Source organism: Camelus dromedarius, chromosome 11 (genome assembly GCF_036321535.1).
Source record: "Camelus dromedarius isolate mCamDro1 chromosome 11, mCamDro1.pat, whole genome shotgun sequence".
NCBI classification, from domain to species: domain Eukaryota; kingdom Metazoa; phylum Chordata; class Mammalia; order Artiodactyla; family Camelidae; genus Camelus; species Camelus dromedarius.
In genome coordinates, this window is record NC_087446.1 from 55,794,403 (window position 1) to 55,813,655 (window position 19,253).

Below are 19,253 nucleotides of genomic sequence, written 5' to 3' on the forward strand. Positions count from 1 at the left end.
TTTTTTTTTTTGTTTTTTTTTTTAATACAAACTCTTGTGTCAAGGGCTGACTTTCAGTAGATCTCAGCGAGGTTGTTGCTCTGGTACTCACGAAACCCCGACCACTTCCTCCGTTCTTGAATTTCTGCGTCTATGCCTCCCTCAGGGGCATCAATTAAAGACACCCCTGTCCATGAGCCTTGCTGAGTCAATGGCCTCAGCCTCTTGTCTCCTCAGCTCAGTTTCTCCTGTGTGCGCCCCCCGTCACTCACATACACCCACCCTCTCTTATCTTTGACTATCTGAGCCAATTGTTCCCCTGTCTGGAGGGCCCTTCCCTGACTCCCTGCTCATACCTGCCCTGCTTCTGTTCACATTGTTCCACTTCCCACCCCCTCAGGAGCCCGTGGGGACCAGACTTCCCATCCCTAGCATTAACACCTCCTGCAGGTCCCGCTGCTCCTGTGTGGTGGGTCTGCCTGTGTCCTCAATATAGCCTTGCTTCCACCGTCAGGCCAGGAGGTCCATGGGGGCCCACACTCGGACTTCCTCCCCCTACCCTCCATGACATATCTTTTGGGTTGTGAGTGCCTTCAGATTCAGAAATGTGTTCATTCACCATCGCACTCCCAGTGCCTGACCACTGCCTGTCACACAGTAGGAGCAAAAGAAATGCCTAGGAAACAAATATGTACCTGACTTTTGAATGACCAGCCACTTTGAGGATCACATGAGTATGATTATGCACGCCAGGTTTTTGAAGATCGAGTGTTACTTACGCACTCAAAAGTCGTAATAAAAATAGTAAACTCTACTTTCCCAAAGTGAATGATTTCAGAGGTCTGCAAAAAGCTAAGAAGAATAACTCATCTGACCAAACAACAGTTTGAGATCACAGGAAATTTACTGTAGAAACAACAGAAATGGCAATCCCTTCAAGGTACAAACTTCAACCAGGAAATGATGGGTCGCAGCACTCTCCAGAGGACCCAGGCTCAGCCCAGGAGCTGCCCCAAGAGAATCATGCCATGCACACTGTGTTGGGACTCAGCAAGCAAGTGGAGGTGACTTCAGGTCTTAGAAGCAAAGCCACCTTTCCTCTCTTAGGGCCCACAAGGTCCCCCCGTTCATTGGCTGTCCTTCCTGTCCCCCTTGAGCATATCTCAAGCATCTTATGTGAGACCCCAAATAAAGAGTCACATTCTCAGAAAGTGCTCAGCATAACAGAGATCAAGAGGCAGAAGGGACTTTGTCATCTGGGAAAGAGCATTAAGCTACCTTGCAAATAACACGCAGCTTGCAGACTGGTTCGGACCCAAGTCTACTTCTCAGACTCCTCAGGACCTGGGCACCTGGATAGAGCAGTGCTGGGCTGCACACACCCAGCCTGTTGGACAATTCTCAAGGGCTTGTATGGAGCAGAGTTCAGGAGGGGCCACACTTGCAAAGAATGGCGCTGTCAGGAGGGGCAGGACAGAACAGAGCTGGATTGCTGTCCATCACCTCTTCCACTCACCGTTAATTATGATCCTCCCCGTGGACAAGGACTCTTGGTCTCTGAATACCTCCACCTTGGGCTATAAACCCAGAGGATAATGCTTATTAATGTCTTAAGACAGAGACCCAGAATCAAGACCAGACAGGACTTACAGGTGTCTGATGTGGGCAGTATATCCATACTCTCCATTAATAATAAAGTGTGAGGCTACAGACCAAGAGGCAAGAATCAGTCCCTGGTTCAGAGGTTCCCCTTGCCAAGCTAGCTTGCCTTGTCATCAACCACTCGCCCAAAGGTCTCATTTTGCAGGTCTCCTAAGGGCTAGGTTATTGTTCACGGAGTAGCCCAGGTCCAGGAAAGGGACGGAGCCTGGGAGTGAGAAACCTGGTGTTCCTGGCATCAACTCTCCATTATCTACCTTGCAGACGCTCTACAGGCTCTTCTTTTCCATGGCTAAACTGGGCCCCTGGGTATCTCCAGGGACAGAAGAAGGGCCAGCTGAGTGGAGTCTGAGTTGAGAATGTACAGGCGGTGTTTTGACTGCCAGCCAGTGCCCTCCAAAGAGAGATCTGCTGTTTGGGGTTATGCACCTGGCAAAATTGCTGAGACCCATGGTGAAAAGGTAAGTGAGAGGGGTCAGGAGGGACATGGGGGAGGGGACAGGAGAGAGCCCTGCCTTGTGGGGGCCTGTGAGCCAAGAGGCACCGCTGTCGCAGAAGCCTTGGCCTCTACTCCAGGATTCGCCTGTGGGTGGTGTTGGTAGACGTTTGGATGATCTGCAAGTGGGAGGAGCCGCCGCCGCTTCTGCCCTGGTACTTGCTGCTGCCTTTGCTGCTGGCTCTGCTGCTCCCTCCGTAGCTCCCGCCGCTGCCACTTCCGTAACCACCTCCACTGCCCCCTCGGGAGCCCCCTCCGTAGCCGCCCACGGCCCCGCGGGAGCCGCCGCCACCGCCGCCGCCGCCGCTGTAACCGCCGCTGTAACCTCCAGAGCCTCGGCCCCCTCCGCTGACGCTCACTTGGCTGCTGTGCACAGCTGTGGGGGGAGCGTAGGACTGGGGTGAGCAGGACTGGGCAGGGGGCCCCGCCTGCACCCACCCTTGGGGCAGCCCCCTACATCCTTCATCACTGGCAGCGTCTGACTTGACAAAAGATACATTGGTGAAGATATCCCCATTTCAAAAGTATTCCTCATGCTACAAAGGGGTGTCAGGGCACATTTTCATTATTGCTATACCCTAAAGAGTTCTAAGCCACTGCTGATTATTAGGTATCATAGAAATCGAGACAAAGAAGAACTAACATCGTAACAATTTATTGCAACTAATTTCTCCCGGCTTTGCAGTGGCGCTCATTTATTTTGGTTTTCATTGTGTAGGACTGAACACGAAAATGCCCACTGCCAGGTCCCTGCTGGCCAGCCCTCCTGGACCCTCCCTCTCCCGGCACCAGCCAAGCCCACTCCTGGGTTCTGCTACTTACAGACACTGACGTGGCTCTGCAGCTCCCCTGACATCCTGTAAAACCAAAGCCCACACATCAGCCAAACTCACAAGGCCTGAAGGTCAGAACACAGGCAGCAGCCTGGAGACATCAGGAGCAGGGAAGGCGTGTGCAGGGCAGGAATGTCGGGGAGCCGGTGGGACCAGAGGGGATTTTAAACATTTTCGTGAAGTCTTTTAGCATTGGGGGGTCACCACCTGGCTGCAGCTTCGGTTCGGGTACGGAGACTTTCTGCTTGGAGGCGGGGCAATGATGACAATGACCCAGCCAACTCACACACCCTCTGCCTCTGACTTGAACATTTCTGCTCACCCTGGGCTACCAACCTTCCCAGAAAAGCTGGGATTGTCTTCTCTCCAAATAGTCCCACTGCTCCAGCTGCAACCTGCGCCTCGGCCCCAGAAACAAGCCCACCTGCACTCCTCGCCCTCCAGCAGCTTGCGGTAGGTGGCGATCTCCACGTCCAGGGCCAGCTTGACTCCCAGCAGCGCCTGGTAGTCACGCAGCAGCCGAGTCATCTCCTCCTTGGACTGCTGCAGGGCGGCCTCCATGTCCTGCAGCTTCTGCTGCGCGTCCTGGAGGGCCCGATCTCCTCTCTCCTCTGCATCCGAAATGGCCATGTGCATCTGGTCGATCTGCTCGGGAGATGGTCATGGAGAAGAACCATGCAGGGTGGTGAGTTTCAAGAGTCTCCAAAAGCAGAGCATTATGGGAGGTGGCACATCTGGTCGGCCGCCCTGAACACCCATCTCACCTGCTTCTTGACATTGCTGATCTCTGACTGCAGCCTCTGAATGGTGAGGTTGAGCTCCGAGATCTCCATCTTGCTGGTCTTCAGCTCATCTCCATGTCTTCCCGCTGAGATCTGGAGCTCCTGGTACTGAGGGTCAAGGGCAGCATCATGGTCAGCCTGCTGCTCAACACAAGCTCCCCCAGGAAGGAGTGGGTCTGCCTTCCCAGACCCCGCCCAAGTCTCTCTCCCCCAGGCAAGGTCCTAGAGTAAGCCTCCCTAGAGCTGTAACCACATACACACTCACACCTATACGGAACCTCCCTCATCTGAGCTGTGACAACATACACACACACACACACACACACACACACACACACACCTGTGTTTTGAGACAGAGATTCAGAATCAGGAAGTCCACCCTCTCCATCAACACCAAGGTGTGAGCCTTCCTCATTCCCATCAGTCTCTGGGCCAGACCCACATCCCCAACAGACAGACCTGCTTCCTGATGCTCTTTTATCTCCTTTGCTCACATCTAAGCCTTACCCTCACTGGGGGCCCTCTCACTTTTTCCACCCCACCATATTCCTTCCTACCCTTTTCCAGAATGATTTCCCTAACATCAGGACCTCATTTCCTCACAGGTCCTCAGCATGCTCCACGATTATTCGCATCTTCCTGTCTCAATTTCTGCATCTAAGTGGCCCCGTCAATAGAAACCCTACCTACAGCCCCTCTACAAACCCATGCTTTCAACCACTGTAATGAAGGAAGCAAGGGGGAGGGCTGGCGCACGGGTATCTCTGCATTTAACTTTCACTGTTGACCACCTGCCTCCCCAGTCTGATGCCAAAATCCATGCCACTAAGAACATCTGCCTACAGGGCAGCAGGACAGAGGTCAGCGGGGATTGGAGTTGGCCACAGGTAATCTACAAAGCTGTCCGAGTGCTAGGTGTTCAGAACTTAAGTGACTAGCCTTTGACTCTGAACTTCAGTCTTCACCTTCTAGAAAGGTCCAAGTCAATTTGTGTTAAACAAGTTACCAAGGATGTGCCCAAAGACTTAGCTACAAAGATGTTTATCTGATAATTGGGGGCATATTCTTACCACAGAATACCATGCTGCTGTTAAAAATGATATAAAATATTTGATGTCACGGAAAGGCATTCATAAGCAATAAATGAAAGAGACAAGTACAAAACTGTATTTTTAAGGATGTCATTATGAAAAAATCAGAATAAAAAACATTGTGGTGGTTGAGAGCAGGGATTGGTAGGTGGCACACTTAAGTTTAATTAAATTCTGCCTCTGCTGCTTCCCAGCCACAAGACGTGAGGGAAATTAGATGATTTCAGACTCTATTATCTCTAAAATAGGGATAATCAAATCTTTACCTCGTAGGGTTGTTGTAAGGAGTTCATGAAATAATATATGTAAAGCACTTAGCGATGCCGGGTACATGGGAGTTTTCAATAAATGTTAGCTGCCAAGAACTGATGGAAAATATGCTGACATATTTAAAATGGTAGTGGGATATGAGTGATCTTTATCTGCAATCTTGACATCTTCTATAACAAACATATTTTACTTTAGAAAGTCCATACATGTTCTGGGAGGCACGTTTTGTTCAGGGGTGCCAAGTCTGGGCTGGGGATGGCAGTGCTCACCTTGGTCTGGTACAGCGCCTCAGCCTCAGCCTTGCTCTTCTGTGTGATCAGCTCATACTCCGTCCGCACCGCATCAATGATGCTGTCCAGATCCAGGAAGCGGTTATTGTCCATGGACAGGATGACATTGGTGTTCGTTACATTAGTATACTTGTGAGACGGCTCCTGCAAGGCACGAAGCACAGGCTGACTTCTTCTGCTCACCTCCTGGGACTTCAGTTTCCCTCCACTGTCCCCAAAGCTCTCTGGGGAAGCCAGAAGCCTGGGTCAGACAGGAGCCTCAGGGGAAAGTTCCTTGAATTGTTGTTGTGCACCAAGAGGCACCTTCACTAAAGATACAGGCACCCAGACCTAGCCTCCAGGGAGAAGAAAGGAGCCGGAACTCAGAGCCCATCACACCTCTCCTGGACCCTCCATCCTTGCCTTATCTGTCTTGGCTGCCATCTTGACAGGCAGGCTTGCTCCTTGAAGCCACGTGAACTCTCAGAGGCAATAGAAAAGATTCCATTTGGGCAGACGCTCAGACTCGCTTTTGAGTCTGGGCTCCACCATTAACCAGCTGGGTGTCTCTTGCCTCAGTTCTCTCATCTGTAGACTGGGGATACCCAAGACCCAGGAAAGCTCCCAGCACAGCATCTGGCCCACAGCAGGTAACCCCAAGTTAGATCCTCAATAATAGGACCAGGGGAGTAGGAGCGTGTCATCGCCCACCTCCACAGTCTTCATCTCTGTTGCCTTTAAGATCCACACTGTCCTCGCCCACAGAGTTCCCTGATAGCCCTGCTGACTTCCCAGCACCCACAAAGATTTCTGGTTGCCCCTCTATGTCCCGGGTGTTAACCTCATTTCCCAGACCAAAGTGGGGACTGCTTCACCTTCTCCTGCCTCCCATCTCCAGCACCCCAACCCTGGAATCTTGAGCTTCGGGGGTTGGAAGGATGGCTGATGTCAGGCCCACTGAGTTGAGGTGACTGAGGAGAGACACCCCTAGTGGGAAATGTTTGCTTCCAGCCCTCCCCCTCTTACAGCCTATACCCCTTGTCAGATGTAGAAAAAAGAAGGGTTTCTTAGGAGGACTGAACTCATCGTCTCATCTACGTAGTGGAGATATTCACTCACCGATTGAATTACACAATTCTGGAAATCGACCTCCTGAAGCAGAACATTCAACTTGGACTGCAGATCCTCTTTGTTCAAATAAGCTGCATCCACATCCTGAACAGCAAGCCAAGACAGTCTGACTTTATTGCCCAAGTGTTGCCTGCCACTAGCTGTCTGGGTGGCCTCATGCAAGAGGCAAAGCCTCTCTGGGTTTATTTCCCTGCCTGCAAATTTCCTCACTTCACTCAAATAAAAGACCAGTAAACCCCGGCTTTCCTGGTCATAAGGAAGCATTCACCAGCTCTTCAGCCCCATCAGTCACACAAAATACCCCAGGTCCCTTCCCAGGTCCTCAGTCTCCACATAACTGACACTCAAAGGCTGCCTGTTAATTGAATCCCACATTCAGGACCCTGGAGAGATGAAAAACTCAAGGATTCCTAAAGCTTCATATTAGCATCGCTTTCAGGCTTACTGCTTCAATGCCAGGGCCCCAGCATTTGGGATACATGTTCAATAGGCTGGCCCCAAGCCCACCTGTCCACCCCTCGGTCACACAGCATCCCACAGGAAGCCCTCCCTCTGCTCAGCCTCCTGAGCCCACAGTCCCCCCTGAGACTCCCCTTATCCTCACCTTCTTCAGGACGACAAAGTCATTCTCGCTGTTGGTCCTCCGGTTGACTTCTTCCTCGTACCTGTCGGGGGGGGGGGGTGTCAGAACCTCGGACAGGCTGCAGGGGCTGGCCTGAGCACCTTGAGATTCCCCCATAGCAGGAGGCTCGGAGTTCCCCAAACTTTTACTGCCCTGGACTCGACGTTCCCTGCCAGGGCCCGCCGCTCTCCCTGACAAGCAGCTGGAACCACCTCCTGGCTCTCCAGCTCAACAGAGGGGACAACATCACAACATGGAAAACCCAAAGCCACATAGAATGCCCCACAAATGTCCTTTTTATTTTGATGTGTGACCTTTGTAAATATGTCAAGCTCGATCATTTTTCTAACTAAGAACTAAAGTAATAACCACTTTCAGTAAATGTTTTTAACAAGAAAAAATTTTCACCTGCCATTCTACACCCCCATCACCTTCAGGGTGCATTTTATCTCTGCCTGTTGACTCACATGAACCTGACTCTCTACTGGCCCAGGTGATGTTAAGAGAAGCACCTTGCACCCCCAGCATGGTGGGGAGAGGCCGCTCAATTGTCTGCACGGTGCAGGAGCAGCTGACCTAGATTCAGGCAAGTCCTGTCACCCTTACCATTATTATTAATAATAGCTAGTGCTTACTGAGTGCTTCGTACATGCACACACAGCCTAAGAACGTATTAAGAATAATTTCGTCTAAACCAGTGGTTTCCCACGTGCGGTCCCCAGTCCACCAGCATCACTTGGGAGCATATTAGAAAGGCAAACCCTCTGGCCCCGCCCCAGACCTACTCAGTCAATCTGATCTTAACAAGCTGATGCGTGCTGCCCGTCTACCCCTCACAGCAATCCAGCAAGGAGGGCGCTTACTATCCCCCCTTTACTAATGTGAAAACTAAAAGCTTAGGAAGATGACCTTGCAGGCAGCCAGGAAGTGCAAAGCCCACACTGGAACTTGGGCTTACCTGGCTCCAACATCCATGAAGCTACTCTGCGTCCCCTCCCCACCCGATGCAGTTGGGAGCTGACTGGCCATACCATCGCCAGGGCTGCCATAAGCAAAATGGTGTCCCTATGGTTGTGTAGCACAGACCCTGCCTGGCTGCACCTGGTGGCCCTGGTCCCACCACCCCAACACGTTAACAGTAAGCAGAACCCCTTGCTCCGTGAATCAGTCCCCTGCCTCGCTACTCCTGACACCTTTACTCCTCCGGGAGCCTCACTTGTTCTTGAAGTCCTCCACGGCATCCTGCATGTTCCTGATCTCCGTATTCTGGCGCTTCTTCTCCGTATTGAGAAAATCCACCTGCCTCCGCAGGTTGCTGATATAGCTCTCCAAGATGGGCTCCAGGTTGTTGGTCCTAGTGGACGTGTTTACCTGCTGCAGCAGCTCCCACTTCGTTTGTAGGACCTGATTCTGCTGCTCCAGAAATCGCACCTGAGAACAAGAGACCTCCAGGTTCACTCCCAGGCTGTGAGTTAGGGAAGCACCCCCACAGGTAGGAGGATCAGCAGCCTCACAGTATATCCAGACCTCAGAGAATCAGGACAGCCCCCCTAGGGGTCAGAAGGCTCTCTTTCTGGAACCAGGACACGTGAACCCAGTGTGGTTTCTGATGGTTGATGAATGGCCATAAAGTCAACCTCCCTAAAATTAACACTAAGCTGACTCTGGCAATGAAGGCAAGTCCCTGTCAACCGAGTGCCCTGTTTCCTTTGGCTCCACCCATTTACGTTTTACAGCTGTCCCTCCCCACACTCAGTTTCTCCGTGCCAACATCAGGAAATGGTGGTCCAGAGCATCTGAAACACTGACCCATCCAAGGCTCATTTCTCTTTGTGGTTGAAGCACTTCATATGATTGAGGAGAGGAGAAAATAAGAGTGGAGGGACAATTTGGCTTAAAATATTAAACTGATTCCTGAGCAAACTTGCCCGCATGTCCTCACCCTGCAGACCCCACCACCTCTGCCACTGACCAGTATGTTTTTCAAGAAGGTCACCTCATTTCAATGCTTTCATAACTCAGACAGAATCTTAAAAGTAAAAAAAAAAAAAAAATGTTTTTAATGTGTGATGCACTCTAGTGCCCCAAAGTAAAGACATGGGAGTTGTCTCATGTTTGGGAAATACCTATGTGACTCTCCCCTTCATTAGCAAGGACGATGGAGAGTGGACATCACCCTGTATTCTCACTGCCTCTCCCCCCAGCACTGTGCATGTGAATGTCAGGTACAGGGTCCAGAGAGCTGGTTGGCTGCACAGACCAAGTGCATGGACTCTCCTTCACGTGATGATCAACTCTCATTTTACCTCTGCCGGCTGCCTGCAGAGGGAGCCTTCCCTCCCACGTCTTAGGTGAGGACAATGGATGTCTCCATGCTTTGCTCAGGTGTGTACACACACACATGCACGCACGCGCACACACACGCACACATGCACGCGTGCACTCAGAGCCTTCACGCTGCTCACTAAACCCTTCAGCTTGAGGATTGTTGCACCTGGTGGCCACAATGTTGCCTGATTTTCACAAGCGCAAGCAGGGGGTTCACAGCAGCTGTGGGTTAGAGGATCAGACCATACAGGGCCTGAAAGGATCTTGGCTTTTGTTCTTAATGAAACAGGAAGCCAACAGAGGATTCAAATGGAGGAGTGATGTGTTATGTTTTTAAAGGGTGGCTCTGGTGTGGTGCTGAGTATAAGCTGCACAGAATTAAGAGTAAAAGGAGGAAGCTCAGATCAGAAACTAGGGTCAGAAGTCACTGCAATAGAACCTGCGTCCCCTCCAGCCAGGCCAGAGCCCTCCTGGATGAGGACTCTCTCCTCGCGGTCATCACAGGCCAGGCCCTTAAGGAAGGACAGGAAGCCCTGGTCACCTGTACCCTGGCCTGTGCCCTCAGCCTCGTGCCATAAAACAGAACAGATGTCCTGTTAATGGCAGGGAGCACAATCGAATGGGAGTCTCAGGACGTCGTTGCCTGCAGCCCATGGCCGTTTCACTCACCCCCAGCCCTCTCTCCTCCCAAGTCCTCCCTTGACCTAGCCTTGACCTTCCAGTAGTGTCTCCTTCACCTGTCGCCTCCTTGCTCCAGTCAGGACCCCCAGTCCCTGCCTGTGCCTGAGGTGTGATGCTGTTCAGCCACATTTCCCATCCACAGTGACAGTGATCGGAAGTAGCCAGAAGCACTTTGGCTACCTCTGGGCCTCGACACTCTTATCCCTCTGCCCCCAGCCTACGCACTGTCCTGTCCCCAGGGTTTGCCCACATCTCAAAGGCCAGGGACACAGCCCAGTGGTGGACTTTGGCCATGGCTACTCTGCAGTCAGGCCACCAGTCAAGTTCTGTCCTCGACACTGAACTCCTGTGGGAAAGTCACCCAGCATATAGGGCCCTCTGTGCACCGGGGTGCCTCCCACCGTATCCCAGGAGATAAGGAACTTTCTAGAGATCCCCCAACAGCTACCATGCTTCCATCCCTGGACAAAAGGAAATGCTGAAGGCAGATCTTTACCGTAGCTCTTCCTCTAGTGCAGCTTCTGCTTGGTGATTGGGACCCAACCAGACTTAACCTGACATTTAATCAAGGAACTAGGGAGAAGGGCTTCCTTGGCTCCATCTGGCCCATTGTTGGCCCAGGATGAGCTAAAATGAGGGACTCAGAATCCTGCATAGCCTGCTATTGGCCTTCGCCCCCAGCCTTCCCCGCCCTGCTTCTCCTGCCCTGTCTCGGTAGCACCATCCCCACCCCTCTCCTCTTCCCTCCGTTAAACCATGTTCTCCAGGAATTTTAACCATTTGAAATTCCCTAAAAGTGTCAAACTCTCATGCCTCCTGATTCTTCTCCCTGGAAATTTCCTCTCCCCTGAGAACCTGTTTGACTCTTTCTCTGCCTTCAAGACATATGTCAGCCCAGAGCCCATCACACCCTCCTTTGCGCCACCATGGCCCAGGGACTTCTGTCCCTACTAACACACTTTCCACACTTGATCATCATCCTCTTCCCTTTCCATCTGGGCCCCGTTGAGGGCAGGACCTGTGTCCTTGTCACCCTGTAGCACCTGAGGTGTTGGGCATATAGTAGATGCTTGGTAATGTTTGTGGGCTGCATGGGTGGACAGTGGATGGACAGATGGATGGATAGTGAATGGGTGGATGGATGAATGGATGGACAGATGGATGGATGGAGAATGGGTGGATGGATGAATGGATGGACAGATGGATGGTGAATGAGTGGATGGATAAGTGGCTGGACAGATAGGTGGATGGGTGAATGGGTGGATGAATGAATGGAAAGTGAAAAATGATGGACAAGAATGAGGTTATTACAGTATGTATTTTTTTCTGTTGGATATTTTCACACCTCGTATCAGCTTTCCTGCCAAAAGGAAGAAATAGAGAAAAATCCCCTCAATGAGCTCAATTGAGGCCTATGTGAAGTAAATGCTGTCTTAAGGTCCCAAGACATCTGGAAGGGACTGTCACCACCAAACTGAGACAATGCAGTGTGCTGAGAGGCGGCAGGGCACAAGGTCATCTGGTCAGAGACCAGAGACTCTGCCTGCCGCTGGGCACTCACCTTGTCAATGAAGGAGGCAAACTTATTATTGAGAACCATGATCTGCTCCCGCTCCTGGGTCTTAACCCTCTGAATTTCAGGGTCCACCTCCAGGTGAAGTGGTTGTAAGAGGCTTTGGTTAATGGTCACCTCTTGGATGCCCCCCGGGGGACAAGAAGGACCAAAGCCCCCAAGCCTGAAATTGCTGCCTCCAAACCCAGCACCCCCCAAGCCACCTCCTCCATAGCCACCACTGCCAAAGCCACCACCACCCCCAAAGCCACCACCTCCAAGGCCGCTACCCGCAAAGCTGCCACCCCCAAAGCATCTGCCGCCTCCAAACCCCCCTCCTGCTCCCCCACCCTGGCGGAAACCACTAGCGTTTCTCCCCACTAGGCTGAAGCAGATGCTTCTGCTGCCACCCAGATTGAAGAGACTCCTGGAGCCAAACCCCCTGGCCGGGCTCCCGTACCCACCACTTCCACACCTCCCTCCGACCCGGCACACAGACCCCACAGCCTGACTCCCACCACCGGAGCCCGCAGAGGAGCCAGCGCTGTAAACCCGCCTGCTCCTTGAGCTAAACGCTGACTGGGAACTAAACTGGCGGCTCATGGTTCCTGGCGCATCCAGAGAAGCAGACAAGAGAAAGGGCCCAGCTGGATAGAAGGAGGCAGAGACCAGGGAGAGAAGGAACTATGACTCCTTTGGCAAGAGATCTGGCTCAGTCCCTATATATACAAGGACTCGTTTGGGCTGGGCACTTTCTGAAGCCTGGGAGGAGAGTATTTATGTTTGGTTTGCCTGCCAGCAACATCTGTTTAAAATTTCACGCCTCTGAGTTGCAGAAATCACACTGTAGACAAACTTCCCCAACTTGATCATTTATCATTCATCTCTCGCCATTTAGAAATCAGAGTGCAATATTCTCTCCTGATCAAGTTGCTGGAAACTCCTACCTGGTTTCCCCCAAATCATTGGTTGATAGCTTCCTCAGAAACGCCACCACTGAGTTGTTTGTTTTGGGGAGCGCCCAGGAGACTGGGGCAAAGCAAGGGGTTGTCTAGTTGCCTTGGGACCAGAGCTGGGACAAGGGTGGAGACTTCTGCCGCCATGGCATGATCCTGGCGGGGTAACAGTTCTGTTCTGACCTCTCCACACCCTGCTCCTGTCCCCCACTCTTCCCCCAATGCACACCCTGCAAATTTTAGTCACATAAAAACATGGTTCTGCGGTCATTGAGTGCAAACGAAAGCCAAGAGACCCTGCCCAAGACTGCCCACATTTTTCTGGGTGCATCATGTGCTGCTCTGTATACCTCGGGCTCCTCAAATACAAAACAGCTGAGGTCCTATGCCACTAAAGCTCTGTGGTTGCAGATACGTTGAGCATCTCCCAGGACCTACCATTGTCTTCTGGACCAAAAGACAAATTATTCCAAAAATCTCTCTCTCTTTCTTTTTTTTTTTTTTTTTTTAATTCCCAATCTATCGTGGACCAATGCTTTTATAAAATAGAATTTCAAAAATTACCCTTATAGGGAGATTTTTTTTTAAGATATACAAAATACCAGTCTCAATTTTATTATTTTAAACTTAACAGACACAAAACTGTTCCATTGCTAAAAGGAATAATTTTCTAAACAGTTATTCTCATATTTTGTTTATATGTCTTTTCAAACCAGTAGCAAACCACGTGTGAGCCAGCACTGCTGAGTGGGCCCTCGTTCTAGGAAGCACTACACTGCTCAGCAACCATGGGCAAAGCTCATTCAACGAGCAGCCTGAGAACTCAGAAAAGTTAAGAATGCAGAGATGAGTGGCCTAAAAAGTAACATAGGAAGTAAGTTGATTTATTGAGGCTGTAGGAGGGTTTTTTCCTAGTGCCCATGCTCCTTTGTTTTTGTGCAATAAAGTTGGAGCCGAAATCCCAGCTGCCAACAGCTGTGTGGTGGGAAAGAGCAAGAGAGGTGCTGGGGAGCAGCAGTGAGGAGTGTCCCGGGGCTGGGAGGGGCTCTGCGGGCAGCCTCCATGCCTCCACACCTTCCCAGCTGCTCAGCAACTGTCTAGTGGGCCATCTCCAGAAGCCACCGTGGGACAGAAGAGAGAGTGAGCTTGAAATTCAGTCACAAGAGCTGGTTTCAGCTCCCAGCCTGCTTCTACCCACCTGTGATCTCACCTCCTCCAGAGGCTTGGGTACTTAAAGGAATCGGAGTGTCTGCTTCTCCAGGAGTCAATACTATAAGGCATTGGAAAAAGCCCAGAACACATTAATAATTAAACACGCATAGATAAAGCTACTCTTAGATCCTGCTGGGATGACCAATGGTCCCACCTGGCCTGGACTTTCAGTGCTTAAACAGGACAGTCCCAGGCAAGTCAGGACAATTGCCAGCCTAGTCCAGGCATCTCAGGTCTGCACAGCCCTGTCCTGACCCTAACCCCCTCAGGGAGCTCTTGGTAAGAGAAGGAAGCCAAGCCTCAGCCCCTAAACACAGGAGGCACAAGGAGAAAACCAGGAGAACCAGAAGAAGAAAAGGAAAGTGGAGCCAGGGATTGAGATAGGTCAGTGAGACAGAGTTGCCTGAAGGCATGGATACTGAGTCAGGTCTGGGCAGAGAAAACAAAGGGTATATGGAGAAGGGACAATGGGGTCCAGGCAGGAAGCAGCAATGGTGTGGGAAAGATCCTTGGGTTGGGCATCTCAAAACCCAGCTTTGAATCCTGCGTCTGCCCCTTCCCGGCCTCATGGCTTAGACACTTAGCTCCTTGAGCCTCAGTTTCCTGGCCTGTGAAACAAGGCCAATAATCCTAGCTTCACAGGCTGACTCTAGTGGATAGCTGACCCAATATGCAAACTCCAGAGAGCCATGCAAGTGGAGTTCCCGCCCCCGCCACCCTCACGTCGTCTTCCCTGGAGGCTCTGGACCACGTGAGCTGAGCTCTCACCTGCTGCGATGCTTTTTGCATCACTCACTTTCAACTCTTGGTATGAAGGATGCCCATAATTAAACCCTTCATGTGTGTCTCTCCTGCCAATGAAATAAACAAGAATCTTCCCCAGGTTTATTTTACTCCCAGGCTGAATAGGGAGAAGTATTCAATTGGGATGAAATAAAAGAGTTTAGGAAACCCAGACAGCAGAGTTTAGGAAACCTCTTTGATCTCTGGCTGTGACTATCCCAGCACCCAGTGCCCACACCCCGATCTAACTCGTCAGGTGGTGACTCCCATGAAGCTCTGGGACAAGGGGGTGCCCAGCAAATGCTGCTAACTGAGCCTTTGGTGGAGGCCGATAGCTGTTCTCTCTTCCCTCCACACAAGAGAAAGTTGGCTTAAAGTGAGGCAAGAGAGATTTCACTTGTACTGAAGGAGTTGCTTAACCTCAGGTCAGTATTAGACAGTGGGTGGGGTTTCTAGGTCAAAATGCTATTCCTAAAGAAAACCCTTCAATTGGTTGGATGGCATGGAGCAGCAGTTTCGAAACTTGCTACATGTTGGAATCATCTGGAGAGCTTCAAAAACTTCGGGTGCCCGTGCCCATCCCTAGAGACCGGGATTTCACTCATCTGGGGGGCAGGCTGGGCTTTGGAATTTTTTAAAAGGTTCCAGGGGTTTTAATGGGCAGACAAGTTTGGGAATCCCCTGCCTGGAGGAAGCAGGGGGATGAATGAAATGGCATCTTGAGATTCCATTCAGTCTGAGAACAAAAGAATGATAGTGATCATTGTACTAACAGTTAACCTCTTACCAAGTGCTTCCTTTTTTTTTTTTTTTAATTGAAGTATAGTCAGTACAATGTGTCAGTTTTCTGGTGTACAGCATAATAGTTCAGTCATACATATACAGACATAGATTCATCTTCATTTTGTTTTTCATAGGTTGCTACCCGAGTGTTTTCAGCGGCCCATGCACTGTGCTGGGTCTACAGCACGGAGAGTCTCATTGAATCTAAAAACTAACATTGTAAGGAAGGGATTCTTATTCTTACCCTTACTTTACAGATGGGAGAGAGGAGACTTGGAGAGATAAAAGAAATTGTCCAAGAACCCACAGACGAAAGTGGTGGAATGGAAACGAGAACCCAGGCACTCCCACTCCGGAACCACATGTATTGCAGAAGAGGTGGAGTCTCTGGAGAGACAGGCGCCCCTTCCCTCATCTCCATGTCTCTTCACACCTGCCACCCATGCTGTCCTTAAAAGGTAAGTGCGAAGTCAGTTGAGGGCTCCAACTTGCCCTGCCTGCCTCCCAGGTACTGAAACCCAGAGCTGCCAAGAGGGTGAGGCCCAGGACAGCTATCAGCCACCAGATCACAGTCTCTGGCAGCAGTGGGAGGCAGAGTTCGAGAGGAGTTGCTGGTGTGACTGGCAGGGGCAGCTCCTGCATATCTGCTCCCCATCTCACCCTGTGTCCCCCACGTCTGGAGGAGGATAACACCGGGCAGCATAGAAGAGTGGCAGGGCACGGGGACAGGGGCAGGACCCCTTGGGCAGAGAAAGGGAGGGAGGGATAATTTCCCTACCAGCCCCCACCTGGGGAGGAGGGGAGAGCTACAGCCCTGGTGTAGGTATGGGGGCCTTTAATCTCCTTGAAATGGGAGCTTTTGGACCCCTGGGCCCAGAGGGAGGTGATGATGTGACAGGGATGAAGGAGAAGAGCCACAGGGGTGGAATCGAAGCTCCCAGCCTTGGCCACCCACACCCTCAGATCACTGTTCTCCCTGCAGAGTGTCAGACCCGGACAGGTGACAGACACCATCAGCCCAGTGCCTTCATTTTATGAGAAGGAAATGGATACAAAGAGAAGAAAGGACTGGGTCAAGGTCACGAGGAAAAGCTGGTGGAGTAGCTAGAACGAGAGCTTCAGTATCCTCCCTGCCCATCCAAAGGAGGACTGGAGACCTAGAAGGAATTCCTGGCAGCCTCTGTGCCCTGGGAGGGATGGGTACCTGGGGAGCTCCACCTCCAGTTCCTGCAGGGTGGGAAGATGGTGCTGGGCTCGCAGGAACACCCCTGCTGAATCCTTGTCTTGATTTCTGGATTAGAGCGAGTGTGGATATTTGGGGCAATAACTAAGACTTCAGGCCCCAAACCAGCCAGGACCCTACCTCCGATACCCTTTTGACTAGAATCCCAGCCCACACCCTGGAAACCAAGGATCAGGCAGCATCTCTCACATCAAATCTAAGAGGGGCTCTTGGACTGGAAGTCCTCACAAGGTGTCAGAGCAGCCGTGTGCGTTCTCATGGCCAAGGTCCAAAGATCCCCCACACCCGCTGCTAACCCCCCACCCCCATAAAAACCCAGCTGCTCTCCTGGGCTGCCTCTTGGGGAGAGAAACAGAGTGTGCTGCTGGCCAGGTAATTAGCCCAGATGGGCCTTTTTAGGAGGTGAAGGCACAGGGATCCCAGGAGAGACACAGGCCTGCACCCGCTCCTCTCCACGGCCATGGCTTTGCCCCCAGGCCAGCACCATGACCGATGCACCTCTGCTCTGGGGAAGCTGGGGCCTCACTGGGGAAATGAGGGAGGCAGAGGAGCAATTCCTCCTGCCCGTGGGCAGGCCCAGCTTCTCTGGGGAGCCAGGCACTTAGATGTGGGTGCTCAGGGTTAAGGAGAGACTTGACAACGCGTGGCCCAGTAGCTGACATATGCTGCTGGGCCGGGGACAGCATGTGGGAAAGAGATAAAGAGGGAGAAGCATGTGGGGCTGCATCCGGTTGCAGGACCCGGGCCAGGAGGCCTTGGCAGGGAGGGCCAGGTGAAGGGCTCAGCTCTGGTGCTCTGGGCAGAGTCTTCCCCGTGGCCTGCAGTTGGAGGGGATGCTGGCTGCCCCGTGAAGACCCGTTCCTCGACACCAGGTGAGCTCTGAGCCGAGTCTCACCAAGGAGAGGCCAGCCCCCTGGCATCTGGGACTCAGCAAAGAAGGTCTTGGGCAGGGCAGCTGCAGCCTTGAACTGGGCTCAGCCCTGAAGGAGACTACTCTGAGGGACAGGGCAGCCTCCCCAAAGTGCCCTGACCCTCCCACCCAGGGAGCCATCAGAGCGGTGTCCTGGGAAGCACCCTGGCCAGAAGCAGGAGGCCCTGGCTCCAGGCTCCCGACACTCTGGGCCTCCATTTAGTCAGTCATGAAATGAAAGTAATGACTCTCTGCTCTGCCTATTGAAGAGAGAGGTTGGGAGGTGATTTAAGTAGAGGAAAAGACTTTATAAACAGGAGAGCAGAAGCACTGTGTGAACTGAGGGGCTACTACAGCAGGAGAAAGGCAAGTCAGGGGCGCTGGCTGCCGGCAGGCTCTGTAATTAACATCGGACAGACCTCTTCCCGTAGGGGAGGTTCACAGCTCTGTTTTACAGATGAGTGAAAAATAGAGCTTGGAAGTTAAGTCGCTTGTCCAAGGCCATGTGTGGCAGAGCCAAGCCTCCAACTCAGTTCTGTCCCAGTCTGGAGCCCAGGCTTGTGGCCCCACGGGCCATCCTGTGTCTGTTCCTGCCCAGAGCTCAGCACGTGGAGGAAGCCCTGACTCTGAACAGTTGACTCAGACTTGATCACATTTGGGAAATGGCAGGTGAAAACAGAGTGTGGAATCAGGAGCAAAGTCACAGATGCCACCACACATTGGTGCGAGCATGGTCCCCGGGAGGGCACTTTGCATCAGGTCCCCAGCCGAGGGGATGGTTTGTGCTGCACCATCTCCTTCCTTCCTGGTCAAGGTCATGGGCCTGATTTTGCAAGCTGGTGGGCCACAGTCTGGAGCCATGGACCACTGGGACACTAAGAAGTGCACAGTTGGTGACTTTTGCCTCCCCTGGCCTCTAAATGAGGCCCAAGTGTGAGGCCCCTCTGCCCCTCCCCTCATCCATCTCCTGGCCACCCCTTCCTGCCAGGCACTGCACTGACCTCTTCTGGCTGGATCTGCCTCTGTCCCAGAGACCATGAAGAGTCCTCGGACTTAAACCCCCTTCCCTCTTCCCTTTATAGCCCAAACGGGCCCATCATTGAGGAACCAAAGAGCAGCCCAGCCCCACCGTCATGCCTCTGATGACCAGCCTGGCCCCTTGGCCTCTCCTGTCCCATAGCACCTGGGACACTCGTTGCCCCTACCACACTCATAAATCAAACAAGAACATCTTCCCTCCATTCAACCTGTGTGGAGGCCCTTGGAGGGCCGGCCTCACACCTGGGACAGCCCCCTACCTCCCCAGCACCCAGTCAGCCATGTACAACTCAGGAAGTCCGCTCTTGGTTCCTCTAAAAAGCCAAGCCACAGCCTGACAATCATACATGCCGATACTTGATAATACCTGACATCTGTGGACTGTCTTCAGCTTTTTAAAACCCTTTCACTTATCTGACCCGACAGACAAATGGGCAAACGCACTGCCCGCAGACACACATCCCCCTGTGACTCACAGACAAAATACTTTCGTACAACCCATGACTCCAGATGGAAATGACACAAGCATTAAGCGTGAACTAGATTTGAAGACTGATGCAGTCAGAACCTGTCTGCTATCCCAGCCTGACCGTTGACTCTGCTTTCTGCTAAAAGGCGTGAAAACTAGAGCAGGA

The 19,253-nt window shown here is 52.0% G+C and overlaps 1 protein-coding gene across 1 annotated transcript; it reads right to left on the reverse strand.

The window, feature by feature from the left end:
* Positions 1-915: 915 nt before the first annotated feature.
* On the reverse strand, positions 916-12,372 carry LOC105094604 (keratin, type II cytoskeletal 1b). The gene is made up of 9 exons (XM_031462497.2): positions 11,703-12,372; positions 8,349-8,563; positions 7,115-7,175; positions 6,499-6,594; positions 5,380-5,544; positions 3,732-3,857; positions 3,392-3,612; positions 2,957-2,991; positions 916-2,510 (listed from the first exon to the last, which is right to left on the reverse strand). Exons 1-9 carry the CDS (start codon positions 12,294-12,296, stop codon positions 2,206-2,208), a joined length of 1,818 nt encoding a protein of 605 aa, XP_031318357.1. The 5' UTR covers positions 12,297-12,372; the 3' UTR covers positions 916-2,205.
* Positions 12,373-19,253: the final 6,881 nt, after the last annotated feature.

Excerpts from the sequence above, each read along its gene's own strand:
- LOC105094604 (XM_031462497.2), bottom strand. The coding sequence starts at position 12,296 with ATGAGCCGCCAGTTTAGTTCCCAGTCAGCGTTTAGCTCAAGGAGCAGG. Across the intron at positions 6,595-7,114 it reads ACTTTGTCGTCCTGAAGAAG|GATGTGGATGCAGCTTATTT; the intron begins GTGAGGATAAGG and ends CTTGCTGTTCAG. Across the intron at positions 5,545-6,498 it reads AGAATTGTGTAATTCAATCG|GAGCCGTCTCACAAGTATAC; the intron begins GTGAGTGAATAT and ends CGTGCCTTGCAG.